A 20,102-nucleotide genomic window follows, 5' to 3' on the forward strand; every position below is an offset into this window, starting at 1 on the left:
ATTTTCATTTTTGGGTGAACTAACTCTTTAAGCCTGATTGTGATTACTGTTTGTTTGACCTATTTTTGTGCCCTCCCTCTTTTTCTCTTTTTTTCAGCTATGAGTTTGTGAAGTATCTGCGTGAGTATGTGGAGAGCAGTTTGGGAGCGGTTATTGAAGAAGAGACAGAGAATTTTACCAGGGTTGACAGTCATGCTGTTGGGACCGGACAGGACAGTCTGGTTCACGCTGTTACCAAGAGGACTAGGGAGTCCGCACAGTATGTGTTTTTATGATTCCAAATACCATGTGTTTCTTTATATGATAAGATGCTGTTGTGGATGTTTGCTCACTGCATGATGCAAACACATCTGCATAAATGCAATAAAAAAAAGTAAACGTTGTCAGGAATCTTTTAAAACTGAAATTAATGATGAAATGCAGTGATGAAAGTGAAAGTACCATATGTTTACCAAGATGTTTTATTGGATGCTTTCTCATTGCATGATGCAAAAATATCTGCATTAATGCAATTTTGAAAGTTGTTCAATAAGGAATATTTTCAGGCCAATTAAATTTCAACAGCTATTTTCACATTCATTTTTTATGTAAACATTTTTAAAATTCTTTCAATAAAATGCTCTAAGCCATGAACCAAACTAACCATCTCCAGGATGAATCACAACATTACAACCACTAGCCTCCTTCACACAATTATCACAGTAAATTACCATAAAATTACCAGAATGACTTTTCCGGTAAGTGCAAAAATGTGCTGTTCTTCACACAAGCAACGACATACCATCTTTTTACCGGTAAGATACCATTCACACATCAGTACCAAAATATAGCTAAACTCTTTGATGTCAAGTCATTGGAAATGACCTTTAAACTCTGAGCTGTTTTCTTCATCACCTGGATGAGGAGGAGAGCTTTAGTTTCACTATCTCTCCAATTTGACTACTTTGCTTTTTACTTCTGAGTGATAGGTGTAAGGGCATGATCACACAGAACACAGTTTTGCTCTTAAAAACACGAGACGCATAATAGGTAGGCTACTATAGTATTGCAGTTAATATAGTACGCAATAACTGCAGAGCCTGCAGCGATTATGAATGTAAAAGAAGGTACGCTCTCAGAGTGCGAGAAGCGGTGCAACTTTCAGATGTCTGTCTAGCACATGTATACATAGAAAAACAATTAAAAGCAGCGGAACTTACTGTAAACAGCTCTGACAGAGCTTTATGATTGGCCCAAAGCAGACTACTTATGTCAGTGTGTTGTGACCTCGTATGTGCTCATACTGGTAGTGTTCATTCTTTGTTCACACACAGTAATTTACTGGTAATGTTACAACTTCTCATACCGAGAAATTGCCAGAACCGATTTACAGGTATTTTTGAAAAGGTTCTGTTCACACATGATCTCAGATCTCTTAACAGTAATCTGCCAGTAAAGACTATTTGTGAAAGGGGCTATTGATTTGAAGCAAAAAACAATTGCACAAGACTGTGTACTTGATGTCTTTATGATAAAATTAAATGCTTATCCCCTAAAGCTTTGCAAATTACATAACTGAATCACAAAACAGTAGAATGGGAAACTACATATTTTCATTATATGAACAATACATTTTAACTTTATTTTAAAATACACTACCTTTCAAAAACTTGGGATCAGTAAGATTAAAAAAAAAAAAATAGTTGGAGTTTTGTTTGCCAACCATTTATTTGATTAAAAATATATTCAAATATATAAGTAGTTCAAATTGATTACAATATTATCAATGCTTCATGCGAATGGTTTCTGTTTTCATTGTTACAGCAACTTCTCTGAATATATAGTTTAGTTCATCGCCACAAATTTGGTGAGATAGGATCTCATGGTATATCTGTCTTGAAATGTTTATATGTTTTTGTTAAAAATCAATGATATGTAGTGCGTCTGAAATCTGAGTATAAGATTTGACTGAACTTCACGACCATTAAAAAAAGTATGTTATGTGCAGTATTGAAATGGGTAGTATGAATGAAAATTGGATGTACTACATCCGCCTTGTTGTTACTGTCATGTGACCTACCAGTGTCAGCTGCTTCACTGCTATTCACAAATCCTCTCCCATGGCCTCATGGGATAGTAAAGTGTCCATTGAATGCACTCCTCAGAATCTTGACGAAAGTAGTAGGTCATCTGGGTACTTTTCACCTTTTACGAATACTACATATTCGGGCATACTACTCTGATGGTGTACTGTTTTTCACATAGTATATAGCAGGGAAGTATTCAATTTCAAACGCAGAGATGATGTTTACTTTTAGTTCGTCACAGTTGACTAGCAAATTATGATGTATCTAGCAGATGACTTGAATGACTTGCTTTTTTTAATCTGTAGGTATAAACAGATGATGCAGACTCTGAAACAGACCATGATGGTGGTTGTGGAATCACTAATCAATAAATTTGAGGAAGATCAGCTGAAGAAAGAGGAAATGGACAGGAAGATCCAACATGAGCAGTCAAGCAACCATTACACTGACAATTGCTCTGACAGTGACTCTTCATTCAATCAGGTTGTTGTTGTATTAGTTTAAACAAGTTACAGGGGCTCCAGTTGTTTTCTTTGACAAGCATATCACAGTGTTTATCTCAGCTTTTCACACCATAGACTGAATCACTAACTGATGTCTTTGATTTCATCACGCAGAGCTATGCATTTATCAAACATGAACAATTGCAAGTCATCGCTGAGAAGCTTGACCCCAGTAGACCACGAGAGGTGAAAGCTCCTTCTCTGATACACCCACTTCCCATTGTTTCTATTATAGAAAGAGAGAACTGTGGTTTTGATTCAGCATGAAGCAGTCATCCTGATGTTTTTAACTGCAGGTTCGCTGGGAAGCCTTGCAGTCTCTGTGTTATGCCCCTCCCTCTGATGTCCTGAGCTGTGAAAGCTGGACTGGCCTACGTCGAAACCTCTCTGCTGTGCTCACTGACCCTGACCCTGAGCTCAGCGTAAGAGCTAAGTGCTAAACAAGCACTGACCTTATCTATGGCCCAAACAGCAAAACTGTTTCCCTAGCTGCTTTATGTGGAAATATGAGGGACAACATTTTCAAGCAGTTTCCAGAAAAGTGGTTTCATGTGGAACGGGAGGCCATGACCCATTCCACTAATAGTATTAAATCCCACAGTATGTGGGAGTTTATTAAATATTGTGAATCTGGTTTATTATAGTTAAAGAGATAGACCTGTATGAATTTCTTTCACTGCTGAACACAAAAGAAGATATTTTGAAGAATATGGGTAACCAAACAGTTGTGGTGCACGATTGACTTCCATAGTATGGAGAAAAAAAAAATACTATGGAAGTCAGAGGGGCCCATCAACTGTTTGGTTACTTACATTCTTAATAATATCTACTTTTGTGTTCAGTTAATTTAGTTTAATTTGATGTAGTAAAATAACTAAAACTGAAAAACGACTAAATAGACAAAAACAAAAAAACTAATAAAAATGATACACAACAGAATTACTAAAACTTTATCTAAAAGTATCATTGAGATTTCTCAATGATACTAAAATAACGCAGTCATGAACATATTCTGTTTTCACAGGATAAAGTGCTCCAGTTTTTTGCAAAAACATTTTCATCTTCTCCATTAAATGTGACTAAGGATATCTACGCGAGCATTGGTAATAGTTTAAACTTACTTGAGCAGGATGCAATATGTTTTAATATTCAGTATATATGAGAATGAACAATCTGTGAATTTATTCTCATGAATCTCTTTTCAGCAAAAAGCTTGGAGGCTCATTTCCTCTACCACAAGCTGAGTTTTCCCAGCGGCTCTACAAGTATTGATGCGAACAGACCAGATATGGCTCGTCTCCTCAAACAGGTATATGCAATTTCCTTCCTCCTTGCGTATGAATAAAGTTTAGGTTGCTTGGATATAGATCAATTTGTTTCTTTTTGGTCGTTCCAGATGCGATTAATGAACGACTTTCAAAAGGAAGTGACAACTTTTTGGATACGACATCCTGAGAAGTGAGTTTTTGCGTTTCAATCGCATTTCCCAAATATTGTATACTATATCTTGATTGTGTCAGATTCTTGAGTATAAATTATTTTTTATCCTGTGCTCTAGGTACATGGAGGAAATCATTGAGAACACCCTCTCTCTTCTCGCTCTGCATTCTGAACAAGGCATGAGCAGTCCCGGCTCAGAGAAATCCCTAGAGCCTATACACTTAATCTCTCTGCTGGATATCAAAGCCACATGGTTTAAGAAATGGATGGTGAGCCAAGTTTTTATCAAAGAATAAACAAAACCAAAAACACAAAACAAAACACATGCATGCCATTTTCTAAATTAAGCTGTGTTCACACTGCCAGCGACATGCAGCAAAAAAGCAACATGATGCAATTCATTTAAATGCAGAGATGGTGATTTTTGTCAACATGAGGGACTGCGTCCATTAGCGACGCAAACTTTATGCAAATGAAGAGCGACTTTCGGGAGCGACAACCAATAGGAGTGTAATCAGTGGACTGCACATGATCACTGGCTGTGTAAACACGGCTTTAAAATTTTTGTTTACTTGTTTTTCCATGTCCTGAATAGATATTGAGTTCATTTTTCTTTTAATGACAACTATATTAGCATCCTCACCAGCGCATGCTGTAAATTAGGAAGGATTTTGATTTCCCAGTCAATTTTTTTTATACTTCATTAGCTGGAAAAAATCACTCTGAAAGTGACTTCAGTGTTATTTTTCCTCTGTGCTGTTATCGTTATGTGAAATAGTTATCATTCGTGGTGTGAACAGGCCTTTTACACTAAAAACAAGAAAACACAATTCAAGATATGTTCTCTGAAATTCAGTTTTGCTTCTCGAGTAAATGTATCTTCTTTTAAGGATGTTTTGGTATGGTTACTGGACAATATTACAAATACTGAATAAAAAAAATATTTCTGTACTCAAATGATCAGAATACCATTAAAATTGATGTCTAAATATTGTCTTCTAGCATGGCTACTACAGCAGAACCGTTGTCTTAAGACTTCTTGAGAGGAAATACAAGTCTTTGGTGAGTTATTCCATGTGACATACACAAACTAATGGTTGTGAACTGTAATTTCTAGCCTTAACCATAAGATCTAGTGAGAATGGAATACTAGCATACTGAAAACTGCTTTTTTTTATGTTGAAAATATGTAAAACAATAAGACAGTTTCAAACAATATTATGCTACATTGTTGTCACATGATTTTATGAGCACAGGATCCCTCTTCAAAACTCTTAAATTCAGTTTGATTAAATTTAAGGCCATAAAAAGCCTAAAGTATCTTAAATGGTATGAGAAGTCTTTCTAATTCCAAGAGGTTTTAAATTTGGGGACGGAAAAAAATCACAATATGGCTTAATGTGATGATTAAAGTTTAAAAGATTTGCTGGTTTATTTTCTGGTTTTATTTGTGCAGGTCTTAAAAAGGGTCTTAAAAAGCCTTATGTTTGATTTTAAAAACTAGATACAGCATGTTTAGTGGCATTAGACTAAAAATGTGCATACTGTGCAGTGTGCACAATATTCGTATTGTTCATTGCAGAAATTGTAGTATACTTTGTAGTAAGATAATATACTATTCTGAACATAACCAATATTCTTTGGCTGGTTTAAATTGGTAAAATGAACAGTTTTGCAAGTGTCTGCTAAACATAGTATGTGTTCAAGTGATTAATTATAGATTTTATGAATCCCCTTTTCCCAGATTGTTAATGCTCTGCAGCAGTGTATTTATTACTTCGATTCCTGTGATTCAGTAAGAGAGGAGACCTTGGAAATTATCCACAGCATGGAACATCAGCAGATTGGTATGGCTGAACTTTTGCCCACAATGTGCACCTGTAGTATCATACTTTATCTGACAACCTGGCTTATGTTTTCCCCTGTGTGCTGTTACAGACTGTCCCCTCATGGTCAACTTGCTAGATTATCATTGGCAGAGATAATTCCAAGGGTTTGTGGACTTACAGTGAATAACTTTCCCAGAATTCTGCTTCTGTTTTGTAGCTGGAAGATTCACAAGAAAAAATAAATAAACATCCAAACATACGCATAGTATTGACTGATTGCGTTATCTTCTGCTGTATACGCATAGCTACCAGACTTTTAAACCTCCCACAGCTGTAAAATATTCATAACACATTACACAGCTGTATTCAAAAGACGCTTATCTAGTTTCTTTGATCAGGGCCAGTTTATGATTCTTCCACAGAATACTCATTTAAGGTTACTCATCTAGTAGTATTACTATAGATTTCAGATGTCATATTTCAGTGGAATCAACCTACTTTATGTTTAAAAGGTCAAAATACTTGTAAAATCTCTAACTGGGTGTGAATATCACGGAAACATGTCCTGGTGACATTTAAAAAAAAAAACTTTAAATGTATTTTTATTTATATACTATATTTCATTGTTCCAGCATTTGGCATGGCAATTTAGCACATGCCCACCCACAAATTCTCAGTATTGTAATTTACTAATGCTATGCACTATGCAGTAATAAATAATATCATAATTATAGTATTGAGAATGAGGTTTTTTTTTCATTATGAGAATTGGTGGAAAAAATGTGCTCAATTGTCTTAAGGAAAATAAAAAAAATGAATGGTCCTAAAAATATTATTTTTCTTCATACTTCATTTTTTATATTAAATTTGATCAATTTAAAGCAGTATAGAGCTTATTTAGCCCCGTCCCTTTTCAACACTGCGCTCGTTGTGTTCTGTCTTTGTATTTCCACAGTATGAAGGTAAGATCTTACCGATTTTTGAATGAACCACTCGTTTTAAAATCTTCCAGGTCTACTGACATTTGTTATGACATCCGCTTCAAACATTACAATGATCATGATAACTGTCATTAATTCTACAATAGTTAAATCCGCTTCACCAGCTAACTACTCTTTGACATCGGCACCATAAAAATATACATAGCTACCGCTACAACGGAAGTTCAAAGACACACTGCACACTTGTTTCTCTGGCTCATAGGGTCTACATAATTTGTTGTTTCTTTTTATTACAGGACTTAGATGTGTATTTTACGAGTTTTGTGAGACCCAGTAAATAACCCAAACTACTTTTTTTCTCTCTAATGCTTTTTGTATGTTAAACCTCTCTGCACTCAGGTTTGTGTAAAGATTCAAATTTATATTTCAGTGCTAATTTAGAAACAGGAGGTCACATGCAAATGACTGAATCCATTTAGAGCATGCTCTGCGAATGAGATGTTCTTGTGTTTTGCCCCTCAGGCCCTGCTCGGAGAACTCTCTACACTTCTAAAGAGCTGGAGTTTGTTTATTTCGTTCACTCGCTGTGTGTGCTCGGGAGGCTTGTGATGTACACTAATGGAAGAAAACTTTTTCCCATTAAAGTGAAGAAGCGGAGAGGTAGGTTTGGAGGGTAGGAAGCAAACCTAGGTTGTGGATAATGTCTGAGAATAACAAGTCTGACTCACTAAACGATCTCTACATGTTTAACTTGTCGTCTGTTTCAGATCCAGTTACTTTGACCGACTTGGTTGTGATTCTGATCAGTATCATGTACCAACACCCAAAACCATCCTGTGGTGAGACGACACATGCAGGTGTGACATAAGAGTACTAGAGTGATAAACTCTGATTAACTCTATATCAGAACTCAACCACGCCTGCTCATAAGGAGTGCATTGTCTAAGTGTGTGATTTTTTTTTTTTTTTTTTTTTTTTTTTTTATGACCTTTTTATGTAAACGGTAGTGCTAATATGGGTGTGCCAGATCATCCTTCTCACAGTGACACAACTGTATCAGAACAATGTTCTATTATGTCTTCTCAGGTTAATGAACTTACTCACTTCCTTGGAAGAATAAATTATTCAATCTTATCAAGAATTTATACTTATAGGATTGCACTTTATACAGCTACAGTGATTATATTAATTTGTGGAGCTGATTATTGATTAGGATGCTTCTTTAAAGGGATACTATAGTTCTTTATTTTCTCACTCTCATGTTGTTCCAAACCTGTGTGATAAGTCAGTTCTTTTGCATTCTCTCGCAAATGTTTTGTGTGCCCGCTGAGAAACTTTGCGCTCGCTCACAAAACCTTTGCGTTCCCCCGAGAAACTTTGCGTATATTCACAAAACCTTTTGAGCTCTTTGCCAGTGAACGCAAAGTTTCTCGGGGAACGCAAAACGGTTTGCGAGTGAACGCAAAGTTTCTCATTGGAGCACAAAGTTTTTGTGGGCGAACAAGATGGAGGCAAATAATTTTCCCTCCATCTCATATATTTTTTTTTTACTTCACCATGTCCCTTTAGGGGCTCCGTACAAATCACATATTGAGGCACATAACAGGAAGTAAACTTTTTTACACTGGAAGAAATTCTTCTTTTCTCTTGGTTTGTCTTCATTGGACATGTTGTGCTGCACTTTAAATCATTCATTAACTGAGTTCTGCAGTAAAACTAAAAGCCAATAACAAACCCGAGGTGTCCTAAAGCTCCTAACGAGTTATCCCAGGTGTGTATGTCTGTGTTTGTTTGTGTATTCTCTAGACTCCCTGTCCCCCACTCATCTTGTGATGGAGGTGTTGAGGACCCTGTGTGACCGCACTGAGTGTGCTGTGGAGTGTCTCTACCAAATCCCTGTTATAGAGACTCTGCTGGCTCCTGTTATCACTCTGCTCAAAGGAAAGCTGGTCAGCTCAACATGAACACTTCCATCAGCACATATGTAATCAAGAGTCTAGACATGATTATGAAATGTGAATGCTGCTTCACTACACGGGCCCCATTCTACACTTGTAGGATTTGACTTTTTTCATTGAATTTATATGAGTAATGATAGCAATCTTCACAAGCAGTACACACTCTCGTCCAATATAGCATGTATACTGAATAGGCATGCTAATGTGGGTAGTTGATGTTGATTTTGCCATCAGTTCTATGGTGATTTCTTTGTTTCTTATTTTGTATTTATTTATTTAAAAAAAAACAAAAAAAAAACATAATGTTTTATATATGATTAAAATAGAATTTGTGTGTGTATATCCTGTTTTTCCATGATGTACCCCTTTTCTTACATAGACCAAATGATATATATGATAAATGGATTTTAGAGCAACTCTACGACCGTACATATAAGAGAGGAATTGTTGCCATTTCCATGATGATTTGCCATCATTGGATATGTAAACAGAATATTTTTACAGTTTCACTACAAAAGAAGCCTGTTAATTTAAATCCTGATATAAAACTGTAACCTTCTATATAACATCTTATCAGAGATCTCATCTGCAGCATTTTATATGCATTATGCTGTTCACCCCAAGCATTTTCAATTTGTCTTTTGTTGCAGCCCAAATTGAATTCCCTAGAAAGTGCCCTGACTCACATAGCAGACATGCTGGCGAGGATCGCTACCACTGAACGAGGTTTATCACTCCTGCTTTATGACAGAAATCTCGTCTCGGCCGAGGGTGAAAGGTAAGTAAATCTAATTTTGCTCTCAGGTTACATTCATTATTTCTTCTTCCTGCTAGTGTCATCTTGATCTAGTCAGCACTTGTGCCATATATATCATCAGCGTGCATAGAATGAAAGGATGAGCTTCTTAATAAAAGAAAGGAACCTTTGACACCTGTGCCTTTAGTGAGATGAGTTGTAACATACTCTAAAAGAAACAAAAGATGAATGCCAATAGAATAGAATCCACCTTATTTTGCAACATGGAAGTAAGCTATTTTCTGTGAATATGCAAGACTTCCAATTCATTGGCCGCTATAGGTAAGTAACTCAAAGAATAACGAAGTGCAGTAAAGGGTATAACTATTTGTGCTACAAACCAGTTTGTTTATGATTACAATTATAAATACAAATAATATGATAAATACCAGTTTGCAATATCAAGAAAACAGAACAAAGTGTTTTTGCACAGCTTAAATAATTGGAAGCGGATGACACCAGAAACCACGCACATTCAAGTTACAAATGTCCACACCTGATCTTATGTTAAAAATAAGGTGAATAGAGTAGAATTGCCCAGTTTATCCACTATGCTATACAACCACACTAACCCAGCAGTTAAAATCACAGTTGCCATTTCTAAAATAACATTCATAGATCCAGGTACTTTAATATGTTGTAAAATTAGAATAACATGGTACTAATTTGTTGAGCGATTATTTCCACAGTATTTCAGCAGCACATGTGGTTGTGCAGTTTACCCAGAGGCTGTTGGCAAAAGAGCTGCATGTGTTCAGCGAGCTGGAGATTTCTACTGCTGTGAGCGGGGCCTTCATCTTTGTCTGTCGACAGATGTACAACACCTGCGAGGGGCTGCAAGTTCTACGGCCATACAGCCTGCATGAGTGCATCGCTAAAGCCTGGAGAATGGTGACCTTTATACACACTAGCCTCACTGGTTCAGTTATTTCCAATGTACTCTTTAACTGACTGTTTTATCCGGACTAACAATATAGTAAATATTGGGCTTTGAACCTACAATCTTTCAGTTACCAGCCCAGATCTTTAACCACTATGCCATAGCACAGGGGTCGCCAATCTATGGCACACGGAGGGATAATCTGGTTTGTCGGATATGCGTGTTAGCGCAGGTTAAAATCTCACACTTTAAGAGTATTTATAGCATCAAATTTAATAAAACCGCAAGTTTGAGGGACTTTATTTAAATTAAATACATATACCTCGTTAGCTATTGTCACATGTCAGTGATTATCCCTCCGTGTGCAAATGTTGGCATGTGTGCCACAGGTTGCCGACCCCTGCGATAGCACCTTTGAAATGGGTTTATGTTTAATAATGTTATACACATGAAAATTCAAATGTAAACCCATGAAAGGTAAAAGCACACATTTACAGTAAGTTTTCTAAAAGGCAGAATTTCATAATTTTAATCTTATGTTTGTCTGTGGTTGTATTGTATTATGAGGTCAGTGGCACAGAATTTTGGTAACTTTAATAAGTAATCCTTTAATCACAGATAAAGTAACTTGTATAGTCTATCGTTGATGTTGTAATGTTTTACGATAAGACCTGTTCATTTTATTACTCACTGACAGGAAGACATCATTTTCAGAATTGTCTGATGACTTTTTGTCTGGGAATCTGACCAGTTCCATAGTGCCAAATATATTACTGTTAAAAAATGTTGGGTCATCAAGACTTCTCTTATGCTCACCAAGGCTGCATTTATTTGATTAAAAAACAGTCAAAACTGTAATAATAAGTGTGAAATATAATTACAATTTAAAACAACTGTTTTCTATTTGAATATATTTTAAAATGTCATTTATTCCTGTGATGGCAAATCTGAATTTTCAGCAGGCATTACTCCAGTGTCACATGATCCTTCAGAAATCATTCTATTATGCTGATTTGGTACTCAAGAAACATTTCTTATTATTGTCAATGTTAAAAAAAAAAAAAAAAATATGCTGCTTTATAATTTTTGAAACCATGATACATATTTTTTCAGGATACTTTGATGAATAGAAAGTTCAAAAGAACAGCAATTATATGAAATAGGTATTTTCTAACAATATAAATGTCTTTACTCTCTCTTTTGATCAATTTAATGCACCCTTGCTGAATAAAAGTATTAATTTCTTTCAGAACAATCTTTCTTTTAATCAGACTTTTAAACAGTAGTGTATGTCCTGGCGTACCACAGAGATAACTGTGTCAAGAAAGTTCTAACATTTTTTATTTATGGATAAACTATAATAAAATTTCACTAAGCATGTTTTTTTTTTCCAGTCACCTTTTAACAAAACATGGAATTCTGCCTATTGAAAATTCATTTTCTGTTATTATCAGTTTTCTCACAGCCGAAATCAATCCTTAATTTTTTAAACTTATTCTGGACAGCAGTGTCTGTTCCCCAAGCAAAACATTATTAATGTTGGAAGAACTGCAGAACGCCCATTCTCTGGGCTGTGTGAAGAGGATTTGTAGAATACAGAAGCAGCAGTAAAGTGCTGCGCCGTCAGTAATGAAACCTCCCGGGGGTTCCCTTGCCTTCAAAAAGGCAGAGTTCGAACGGTGTGAGGAATCAACATTGCATTCAACATGTCGTCTCGTTATTTAGCTAAAGGGTTTGAATGCTGTGTAGCAGTCCAGCCTGACAGTGAATTCTCTTCCCCTGCAGACAAGCTCAATGTCAGAGAGAGTTCCCACTCCTGTTCCTGGAGCTCCACCAGTGCTTGCTTCCCAGGAGCTGCAGAGCGTGTGAGTATCTCTCCATCATGCCTCCAGTGATCTCCTGTTCCTGCACAAGCTGTTTGTTTCTGTGCTAAACTCGTGCTTGGCTTGCCAGTGCTGTTTTGTGGGAATGAATCAACAAGAACAGGAAATAATAAGCTTTCTTACTGAATCTTTTATCCTGGTTCTACAGGGTGGCCTGGGAAGAGATGCTGTTGGACAACCTGCTGAATTTTGCTGCCACACCTAAAGGACTGCTGCTCCTCCAACAGACTGGAGCTATTAACGAGTGTGTCACCTACATGTTCTCAAGATTCACTAAAAAACTACAGGTAATAAAATCAGATGCCACTTTCAAAAGCCTTTTATTCTGATAAAGAATATTAGTGGCTAGTGATACTTACATTTAAAGGGATAGTTCCCCCAAAAATATGGTCATGTGATATCAACATATCAACTTTTCACCATATTGTTTTATATATAATATAATATAACAGCAACAGCCTGGCAACCACCCAGAGTTCTCTAGGATGTTGGGATGAGCATCACTCATATTTTCTTTAGATAAAAAAAAAAAAAAAAAAAATCAGTTTGTATTGTACACTTATGCCCAAGTTTTCATTGCTTGAGTCTACTCACTTGTCATGGGATTTTGCTTGATATTACATATTTCCAGACTCAGGAAGTTGAAGAATGTGTATTTCCTCCATTCTTTCTCTTATTTCAGGTCAGCAGGTGTGAGAAGTTTGGTTATGGTGTGATGGTGACCCAGGTGGCTGCTACAGCCCCAGGCATTGTGGCCTTGCAAAGCTCAGGTAGCTAGAAGTATTATTTATGACCAATTTAATCGACATCAAGAGAGTTAAGAGCAGCATCTTCCATGTTTTCTCCTGACAGCTTCATACAGCAAAGGTCATGTTAAAAAAATACTGAATTACATTGTTAGTGTTTCTGCAATCGTTACATTTCCTGGTACTATTGATTAAGGTCTCATGCTTGACATTAGTCACTGAGACGACATTGCTCAAGGGAAATGTTTTAACATGGGAACTAGGTTTTTCAGGCTGTTAAAGTAGTTAAACTTTATGTGGATTCACAGGATTTGTCCAGACAATTGTGGTGGAGCTGTGGTCAGCCTTGGAGTGTGGTCGAGAGGATGTGAGGGTGGTCCATCCTAAATCTACTCCAATGGACCCTATTGACAGGAGCTGCCTCAAGGTTCTGATTCCCCTATCATTTAATATTCAGAAATGTTTTCCTATTTACAGTTATTTAGAAGCAAAAGCTATGCTTCATTGAGATTCTATGAATAAGGCTTCGATTTGCCAAAAGCTACACTGAGTAATTCCATAAATAAATGATTTTAGCAACAGTGCGTGCAATCACCCACCAACCACATGAAAGTCTCATGTGATTAAATTACACAAGTCAATATGAAATTACATTCACAACCCATTTTACTTGGTTAACATTATCAAGTAGCAAGTTATTACATTTGATAAAAGATTATGAAAGCAGACATTTTTCATTTTGTATTGAATAAACCATTAAGGACGAACACTAAAAATACTATTTGCCATTATTTTGTCCCAAAATATGGGTAAAACTTTTGTGTGTTTGTGTGTGTGTGTGTGTAGTCCTTCCTGTCTCTAGTGAATCTGCTTTCTTCACCTCACGCTGTGTGGGAGCTGCTGGGACATCGAGCGCTTCCTAACAAGACCGAGTACAATCTGAGAGAGATGGCCACATCGGTTTTAGTGAGTATAATAGACTGGACAACCTGCCTCTTAAACCCAAACTGGCCTATACATGTCTAGCCTCAGCTCACAGCCATGTCATTAATACATATCTAAGTTGTGTCTGATAGTTTTATCTGTCCCTTTATCAATACTATTTTATGATTGAATATGAAGTCTAGCAGCTCAGATTTTTTTCATTTGCAGTTCAAATCATGATCATTTGAGGGCACACTTTGACTGGTGATGTACCGCACATCCCAGAACTAGCTGTGGTTTTTGTAACAGTTATTTTGAAATCATGTATTTTTGATAATTACTCACTCACTCTTCCCGTCAGGACCTGATTGACCGCCTTATCATTATTAACTCTGACGCGAAGATTCACTCCCTTTTCAACTACGAGCAGTCCCACACGTTTGGCCTGAGGTAAGATCAATAGTTAACTTCTCTCTACCAGTAAATGGACAGGAAGAGCACAGAAGTGATAGAGGGTCCTTATAGAGGTTTATTATATGATTAGCCTTTTTTCTCTGTTCATTCTTCTCTGGGGATCGATGGCTGATTGATTCAGCTCTTTGTGTTCTCTGTGCTATGATTATCCTGAATTAATGCCAGACAGGGTGATACCAGGATATGAAAAAGTTCTCGGGCTCTCAAAAGAAGTAGAATTGACTGGTGTAATCCACCTACTTATTAAAAGGAGCAATTTTGTTGCATTTGGTCCACATATATGAAGGATTTGCCATAGTTTAAAAATAAAGTTTTTTGGGGTTGTTTTTTTCCTCCCAGCTATCAGAAACAGAATTGGTTCAGCACTTTAGGTCACTTACCGCAGGTTGAGATCTCATTTACATAGATGCATAGAGCTGTGCCGATTATTTCCCCCACCGGCGGTATTTATATTAAAAAAGGATTATGTCAATAATATCATTATGAGTATAACATACCATAATCCTCCACATTTCATAAGGAGCCTTTTTTAGAGACTTTAATCTAGGTCTCTAAAAAGAGCAAAATAATTGAGTAATTCAAAATAATTGAATTAAGAACAAGGTGGTAAAAAAAATCATGTGTTAATATTACCATGAACAGACCATCAATATACAAATGTATATTCAGTGGTTTGATGTTCTCAGCAGCCAATAGTTCACAGCACAATACACATTGTTGTTGGCGCAAACCACGTTTATGCTCACTGCAAGTGAACTATTTATTTTATTGTGTTTTATTTTATCTTGGGTAGTTTTATTGATGCTTTTCACGGATGAGGAGATGTCAAAGCAACCTGCCCATGTTGGCATCTGCCTAATTAGGCTAGAGCCAAAATACTGTAGAGGTCAATTGGATGGATGGCCTTTGACAGCAAAATACACTATATTGCCAAAAGTTTTGGGACGCCTGCCTTTACGTGCGCATGAACTTTAATGACATCCCATTCTTAATCCGTAGGGTTTAATATGGAGGTGGCCCACCCTTTGCAGCTATAACAGCTTCAACTCTTCTAGGAAGGCTTTCCACAAGGTTTAGGAGTGTGTTTATGGGAATTTTTGACCATTCTTCTAGAAGCGCATTTGTGAGGTCAGGCACTGATGTTGGACGAGAAGGCCTGGCTCGCAGTGTCCGCTCTAATTCATCCCAAAGGTGTTCTGTCGGGTTGAGGTCAGGACTCTGTGCAGGCCAGTCAAGTTCCTCCACACAAAACTCGCTCATCCATGTCTTTATGCACCTTGCTTTGTGCACTGGTGCGCAGTCATGTTGGAACAGGAAGGGGCCATCCCCAAACTGTTCCCACAAAGTTGGGAGCATGAAATTGTCCAAAATGTTTTGGTATGCTGAAGCATTAAGAGTTCCTTTCACTGGAACTAAGGGGCCAAGCCTAACCCCTGAAAAACAACCCCACACCATAATCCCCCCTCCACCAAACATTACACTTGGCACAATGCAGTCAGGCAAGTACCGTTCTCCTGGCAACCACCAAACCCAGACTCATCCATTGGATTGCCAGACAGAGAAGCGTGATTCGTCACTCCAGAGAACACATCTCCACTGCTCTAGAGTCCAGTGGTGGCGTGCTTTACTGCATCCGACGCTTTGCATTGCACTTGGTGATGTAAGGCTTGGATGCAGCTGCTCGGCCATGGAAACCCATTCCATGAAGCTCTCTACGTGCTGTTCTTGAGCTAATCTGAAGGCCACACGAAGTTTGGAGGTCTGTAGCTACTGACTCTGCAGAAAGTTGGCGACTTCTGCGCACTGTGCGCCTCATCATGCGCTGATCCCGCTCTGTGATTTTACGTGGCCTACCACTTCGTGGCTGAGTTGCTGTTGTTCCCAATTGTTTCCACTTTGTTATGATACCACTAACAGTTGTCCGTGGAATATTTAGTAGTGAGGAAATTTCACGAATGGACTTATTGCACAGGTGGCAACCTATCACGGTACCACTCTTGAATTCACTGAGCTCCTGAGAGCGACCCATTCTTCCACAAATGTTTGTAGAAGCAGTCTGCATGCCTAGGTGCTTGATTTTATACACTTGTGGCCATGGAAGTGATTGGAACACCTGAATTCAATGATTTGGAGGGGTGTCCCAATACTTTTGGAAATATAGTGTATATAGGGAGCTTTTTCTCCTCACTTTAACTTCTCCTAACTATGTGATGAATGATAAAATGGTTAGTTGCATTTTATTATTTGCATTGTAGCATAATTTTTCCCAGTTCAGAACCAGAGGTGGAGTATGGCAGGATATTAGGTTCTATTTGAGCTTAAAAAATGTTATAGATATGAAAAAGTGTCTTTCTTGAGTATTTCAATCATTTTAATCTATACATGACAGCTAAGATCTAAGATTGAAGTCTCAATTTTGATCGAGATTTTAAATAAACATTCTGTCATCCTGTAAGTTTCTTAGTCTGTGTTTGTCTTATTCCGCCTGAATCTAAATCTTTATATGGCATTTTGCCTCAGTGCAGAGGAAGTTGCCTTTGGCAATCCCAAGATCGATTGTGATGATGAAATCAAGTGGTGTATATTTGTTGCTGTCATGTCAGGTTTGCTGTCTTTCCCTTAATAAAGTCAAGATGTTAGTTGTGGCATAGAGAAGAGTGAGATCCTCAGGCATATTCTGGTAAAAAATATAGAAATGCATCATTTTCATCATTGTCCAGCTTATCTTGTAACAATTCATATTAATGGGTTGAGTAGAAGCATTGTTTACACACTTAAAAGTTTGCAGGATGAAATAAAAGAGAATAATAAGGAGGAACTACCAATTAGTATGAATTTATGTCCCTCCATTGACAGCTATGCAACTGACACTTTGATGCTTCAAAAAGTTCATAAAGAGATCGTAAAACTAATCAATATGTGTTGAGCAGTTTAGTCCAGATTTTCTGAAGAGACACGATTGCTTTATATGCTGAACAGATTTAATTTAGGTTTACATAAATGAGTAAATGATGAAAGACTTTTAATTTTTGGGTGAACTAACCCTTTAAGTGGCTTTAATATGTTATGCAGTTGTTTGAGTGTTTTGGGTGGTTGCATGTCAAAAGAGCCCCGATGATGGTCTGTATGAGAAATCTTTCGCCCGCGGAATTCCTGATTGGGTTGGATTCCTATTAAAAATTGCCTATGAAAATTTGCTGAACAAAAGTAAATCTGACCACACCTTGAGTCTTAAGTCCCCACATCCATTAGGTTACGTCATCCTAGAGGAACATGAAAACAGTCAAATATGTTTTATCAGCACACAGTGTACAAAAGCTTAACTCAATACCCAGAAATTAGTCAAGGTTCATTCTTTTGAATTCCTGTCTACTTATCTTAGATTCCAACTCTTAAAGTAACTCTATTATTTCTACTAATGAGTTTAAATGGATGACATTCTATGGAGTAATGATGGCAATAACCAGCCAGAGTGTGCAGCATATTCGTGATTTAATATAATGACTCATTAATAGATAGGCTGTTGGGATGGCAGGGATCAAGAGGTGAACAGGCACATAAAGCAACATTTCCTGGGCGTGGGTCTATGGGAAATGACAAAACTGTGACTCTCCTGTCTGTGGAGGGACCCACATGCTATATGAACCAATCCCACACTCTTGTGTTTACATGGAATATGGCCCGTTTGCGAAATATAGCATTCATTTCACGCCCTCTGTCATTTGGGGTGTGTTTTGAAGTCCTTCAGCTCAAGTATTTATTTGTAGTAGTTACACTATCACAGTTGTGTGTGTATATATATATATATATATATATATAAATCGCCCCCTTGTGTCAGATTTGAGACTAAGCACTATTTAAAAATTTAAAAACAAAGGAGGTTAACCAGCATTGTTAGTTATGCATCGGATCTGTAAAGATGTTTAATTTTCTTAGTCAAAATAAAAATCTTTTTTTTTTTTTCTGTAAGCTCATTCAATAATTACATTATGTTATGTTATGTTATGTTATATTATATTTATATTACTTTTCATCAGCCCAGAGACTTTGAAGAGCTGAGTGCTGTTAGGATTATCAGTATCCAAACATCTGACAGTTATTATGCTTTGAATAGCCCACTCGTCCTTGTGATCACAGTCACTGTCCATTAGCAGAGAATAGGCTGCGTCCAAAAGCTTAAGCTGCTGACTTTACAGCCAGCGTTTTTGTATGAAGGCACATCCTGTGTTAACTGATTTCAGACAGACTTCTAAGGCGCTATAATATCTATAATTGCAATTCTATAACGTCATGTCTAATGATCAAGAACAAATTTAACTGAGCTTTAGACATAACTAAGAATCTAGTTAATGTCTACTAATGAGTCATGAGTTGAAAATAATGAAAAAAATGGACACTTATGAATTAGTTGACACCACCTTTTACATTTTTAAGCTGGGATAAGAGAAAGTATTTTAACATAAATTACTTATGGTTATGAGTTTAATTTTAAGGTAATGTAGAAAAGTTGTAACGCTTACGTCATGTAACATTTTATGGTGTGATAGTATGCATCAATACTGGAGCACTTACTGCATATTAATTTTTTTTTTCTCAAAGTACATAATTTTAGTGCATAGTATAAATATGTAAATTGGGAAACAGTCCCTGCCTTTACAGTGGATGGAGTTTGTGACGAGAGAATGTACATTGAAAAGCCGTTGTGTCTCTTGGTCTCTAGCTGCAAACGAAGCGCTGATGCTGCACTGATTTCACCCTTGTCACAGTACAGTGCCATTTGATGGCTGCATTGAAAATCCTATACAATCAGCTTTGCTCAGCTGCAATGAATCACATTATTAGAAACCATTAGAGTGGAAAATCTGTCACCTCACCATCCATCCATCCATGGTGGATTGCTAAAAGTTCGATGTTAGACATGATAAACCAACATTTTTTTTAGCTATGTACAATTGAATTAATGTTGCTTGCTCTTTGTTTTCCTTTTTAAACACTTCTATATTCCATCTGCGCTCTTCTAGGCTCTTGAGCGTGCTGTGCTGTAACCTGGATTCTTTTCTTCTGCTGGAGTCTCAGTATAACCTCACTGAGTTACTTCTGCAGGGTCAGAGGGACAATGTCACAGAGCCACCCTCAGGTGAAGGGTGAGTGACCAACTCTGATTCAACAGTCACTTTATTATTTACCATAGGCTTATATAGCCTGAATGTACAATATGAGCATACTGTGGAAACACTATGCATTGATTCTTTGTATTGTTTGTTTATACTGTCTTCATCATCCTCAGGGAATTCATCATCGATGGACTGTCTGTGGAAAGAAACCATATCCTTGTTCGAATCTGTGCAGTTGGTGGTCCGTCTGAGAGGAGACTTCCTCCCAGAGGCCTGCAGAAAGTGAGCGCATCTCCTTTTCCCTTATCTGCTTACAATTTTGTAGTACAACTAACTGTGCACAGTCGTACCACTGTATGCAATTTGGTTGAAAGACACATTATTTATTTACAGTGTAAATTAAAAAAAAAGTCTTATCCTGATTATTCAGTTTGGAAAAGGTATAGTGAGATTGAATTTGTTATTTAATACAGGAAGCTTTTGCACAATTTTGCATCATTGTAACTGTGCCAATATTCAAGTTTTAGATGCCTCTACATCCCATGTTT

At 37.1% G+C, this 20,102-nt stretch overlaps 1 protein-coding gene across 3 annotated transcripts in view; it reads left to right on the plus strand.

Annotated features, from left to right (window-relative positions):
- tbc1d32 (TBC1 domain family, member 32) overlaps positions 1–20,102 on the plus strand; it is a 42,993-nt gene that overhangs the window by 1,823 nt on the left and 21,068 nt on the right. For all 3 annotated transcript variants that reach the window (XM_051875360.1, XM_051875359.1, XM_051875358.1), the window contains exons 3-25: positions 98–259; positions 2,372–2,549; positions 2,684–2,755; positions 2,866–2,991; positions 3,594–3,672; positions 3,775–3,878; positions 3,966–4,027; positions 4,128–4,278; positions 5,012–5,071; positions 5,754–5,856; positions 7,302–7,439; positions 7,547–7,636; positions 8,586–8,728; positions 9,388–9,515; positions 10,223–10,424; positions 12,199–12,278; positions 12,445–12,583; positions 12,979–13,066; positions 13,351–13,469; positions 13,889–14,008; positions 14,328–14,416; positions 19,462–19,584; positions 19,728–19,836. In XM_051875360.1, coding sequence (XP_051731320.1) covers positions 98–259; positions 2,372–2,549; positions 2,684–2,755; positions 2,866–2,991; positions 3,594–3,672; positions 3,775–3,878; positions 3,966–4,027; positions 4,128–4,278; positions 5,012–5,071; positions 5,754–5,856; positions 7,302–7,439; positions 7,547–7,636; positions 8,586–8,728; positions 9,388–9,515; positions 10,223–10,424; positions 12,199–12,278; positions 12,445–12,583; positions 12,979–13,066; positions 13,351–13,469; positions 13,889–14,008; positions 14,328–14,416; positions 19,462–19,584; positions 19,728–19,836 — 2,665 coding nt within the window. The remainder of the gene's footprint in view (positions 1–97; positions 260–2,371; positions 2,550–2,683; positions 2,756–2,865; positions 2,992–3,593; positions 3,673–3,774; positions 3,879–3,965; positions 4,028–4,127; positions 4,279–5,011; positions 5,072–5,753; positions 5,857–7,301; positions 7,440–7,546; positions 7,637–8,585; positions 8,729–9,387; positions 9,516–10,222; positions 10,425–12,198; positions 12,279–12,444; positions 12,584–12,978; positions 13,067–13,350; positions 13,470–13,888; positions 14,009–14,327; positions 14,417–19,461; positions 19,585–19,727; positions 19,837–20,102) is intronic.

This window comes from Ctenopharyngodon idella, chromosome 20 (assembly GCF_019924925.1).
Source record: "Ctenopharyngodon idella isolate HZGC_01 chromosome 20, HZGC01, whole genome shotgun sequence".
In the NCBI taxonomy this organism is placed as follows: Eukaryota; Metazoa; Chordata; class Actinopteri; order Cypriniformes; family Xenocyprididae; genus Ctenopharyngodon; species Ctenopharyngodon idella.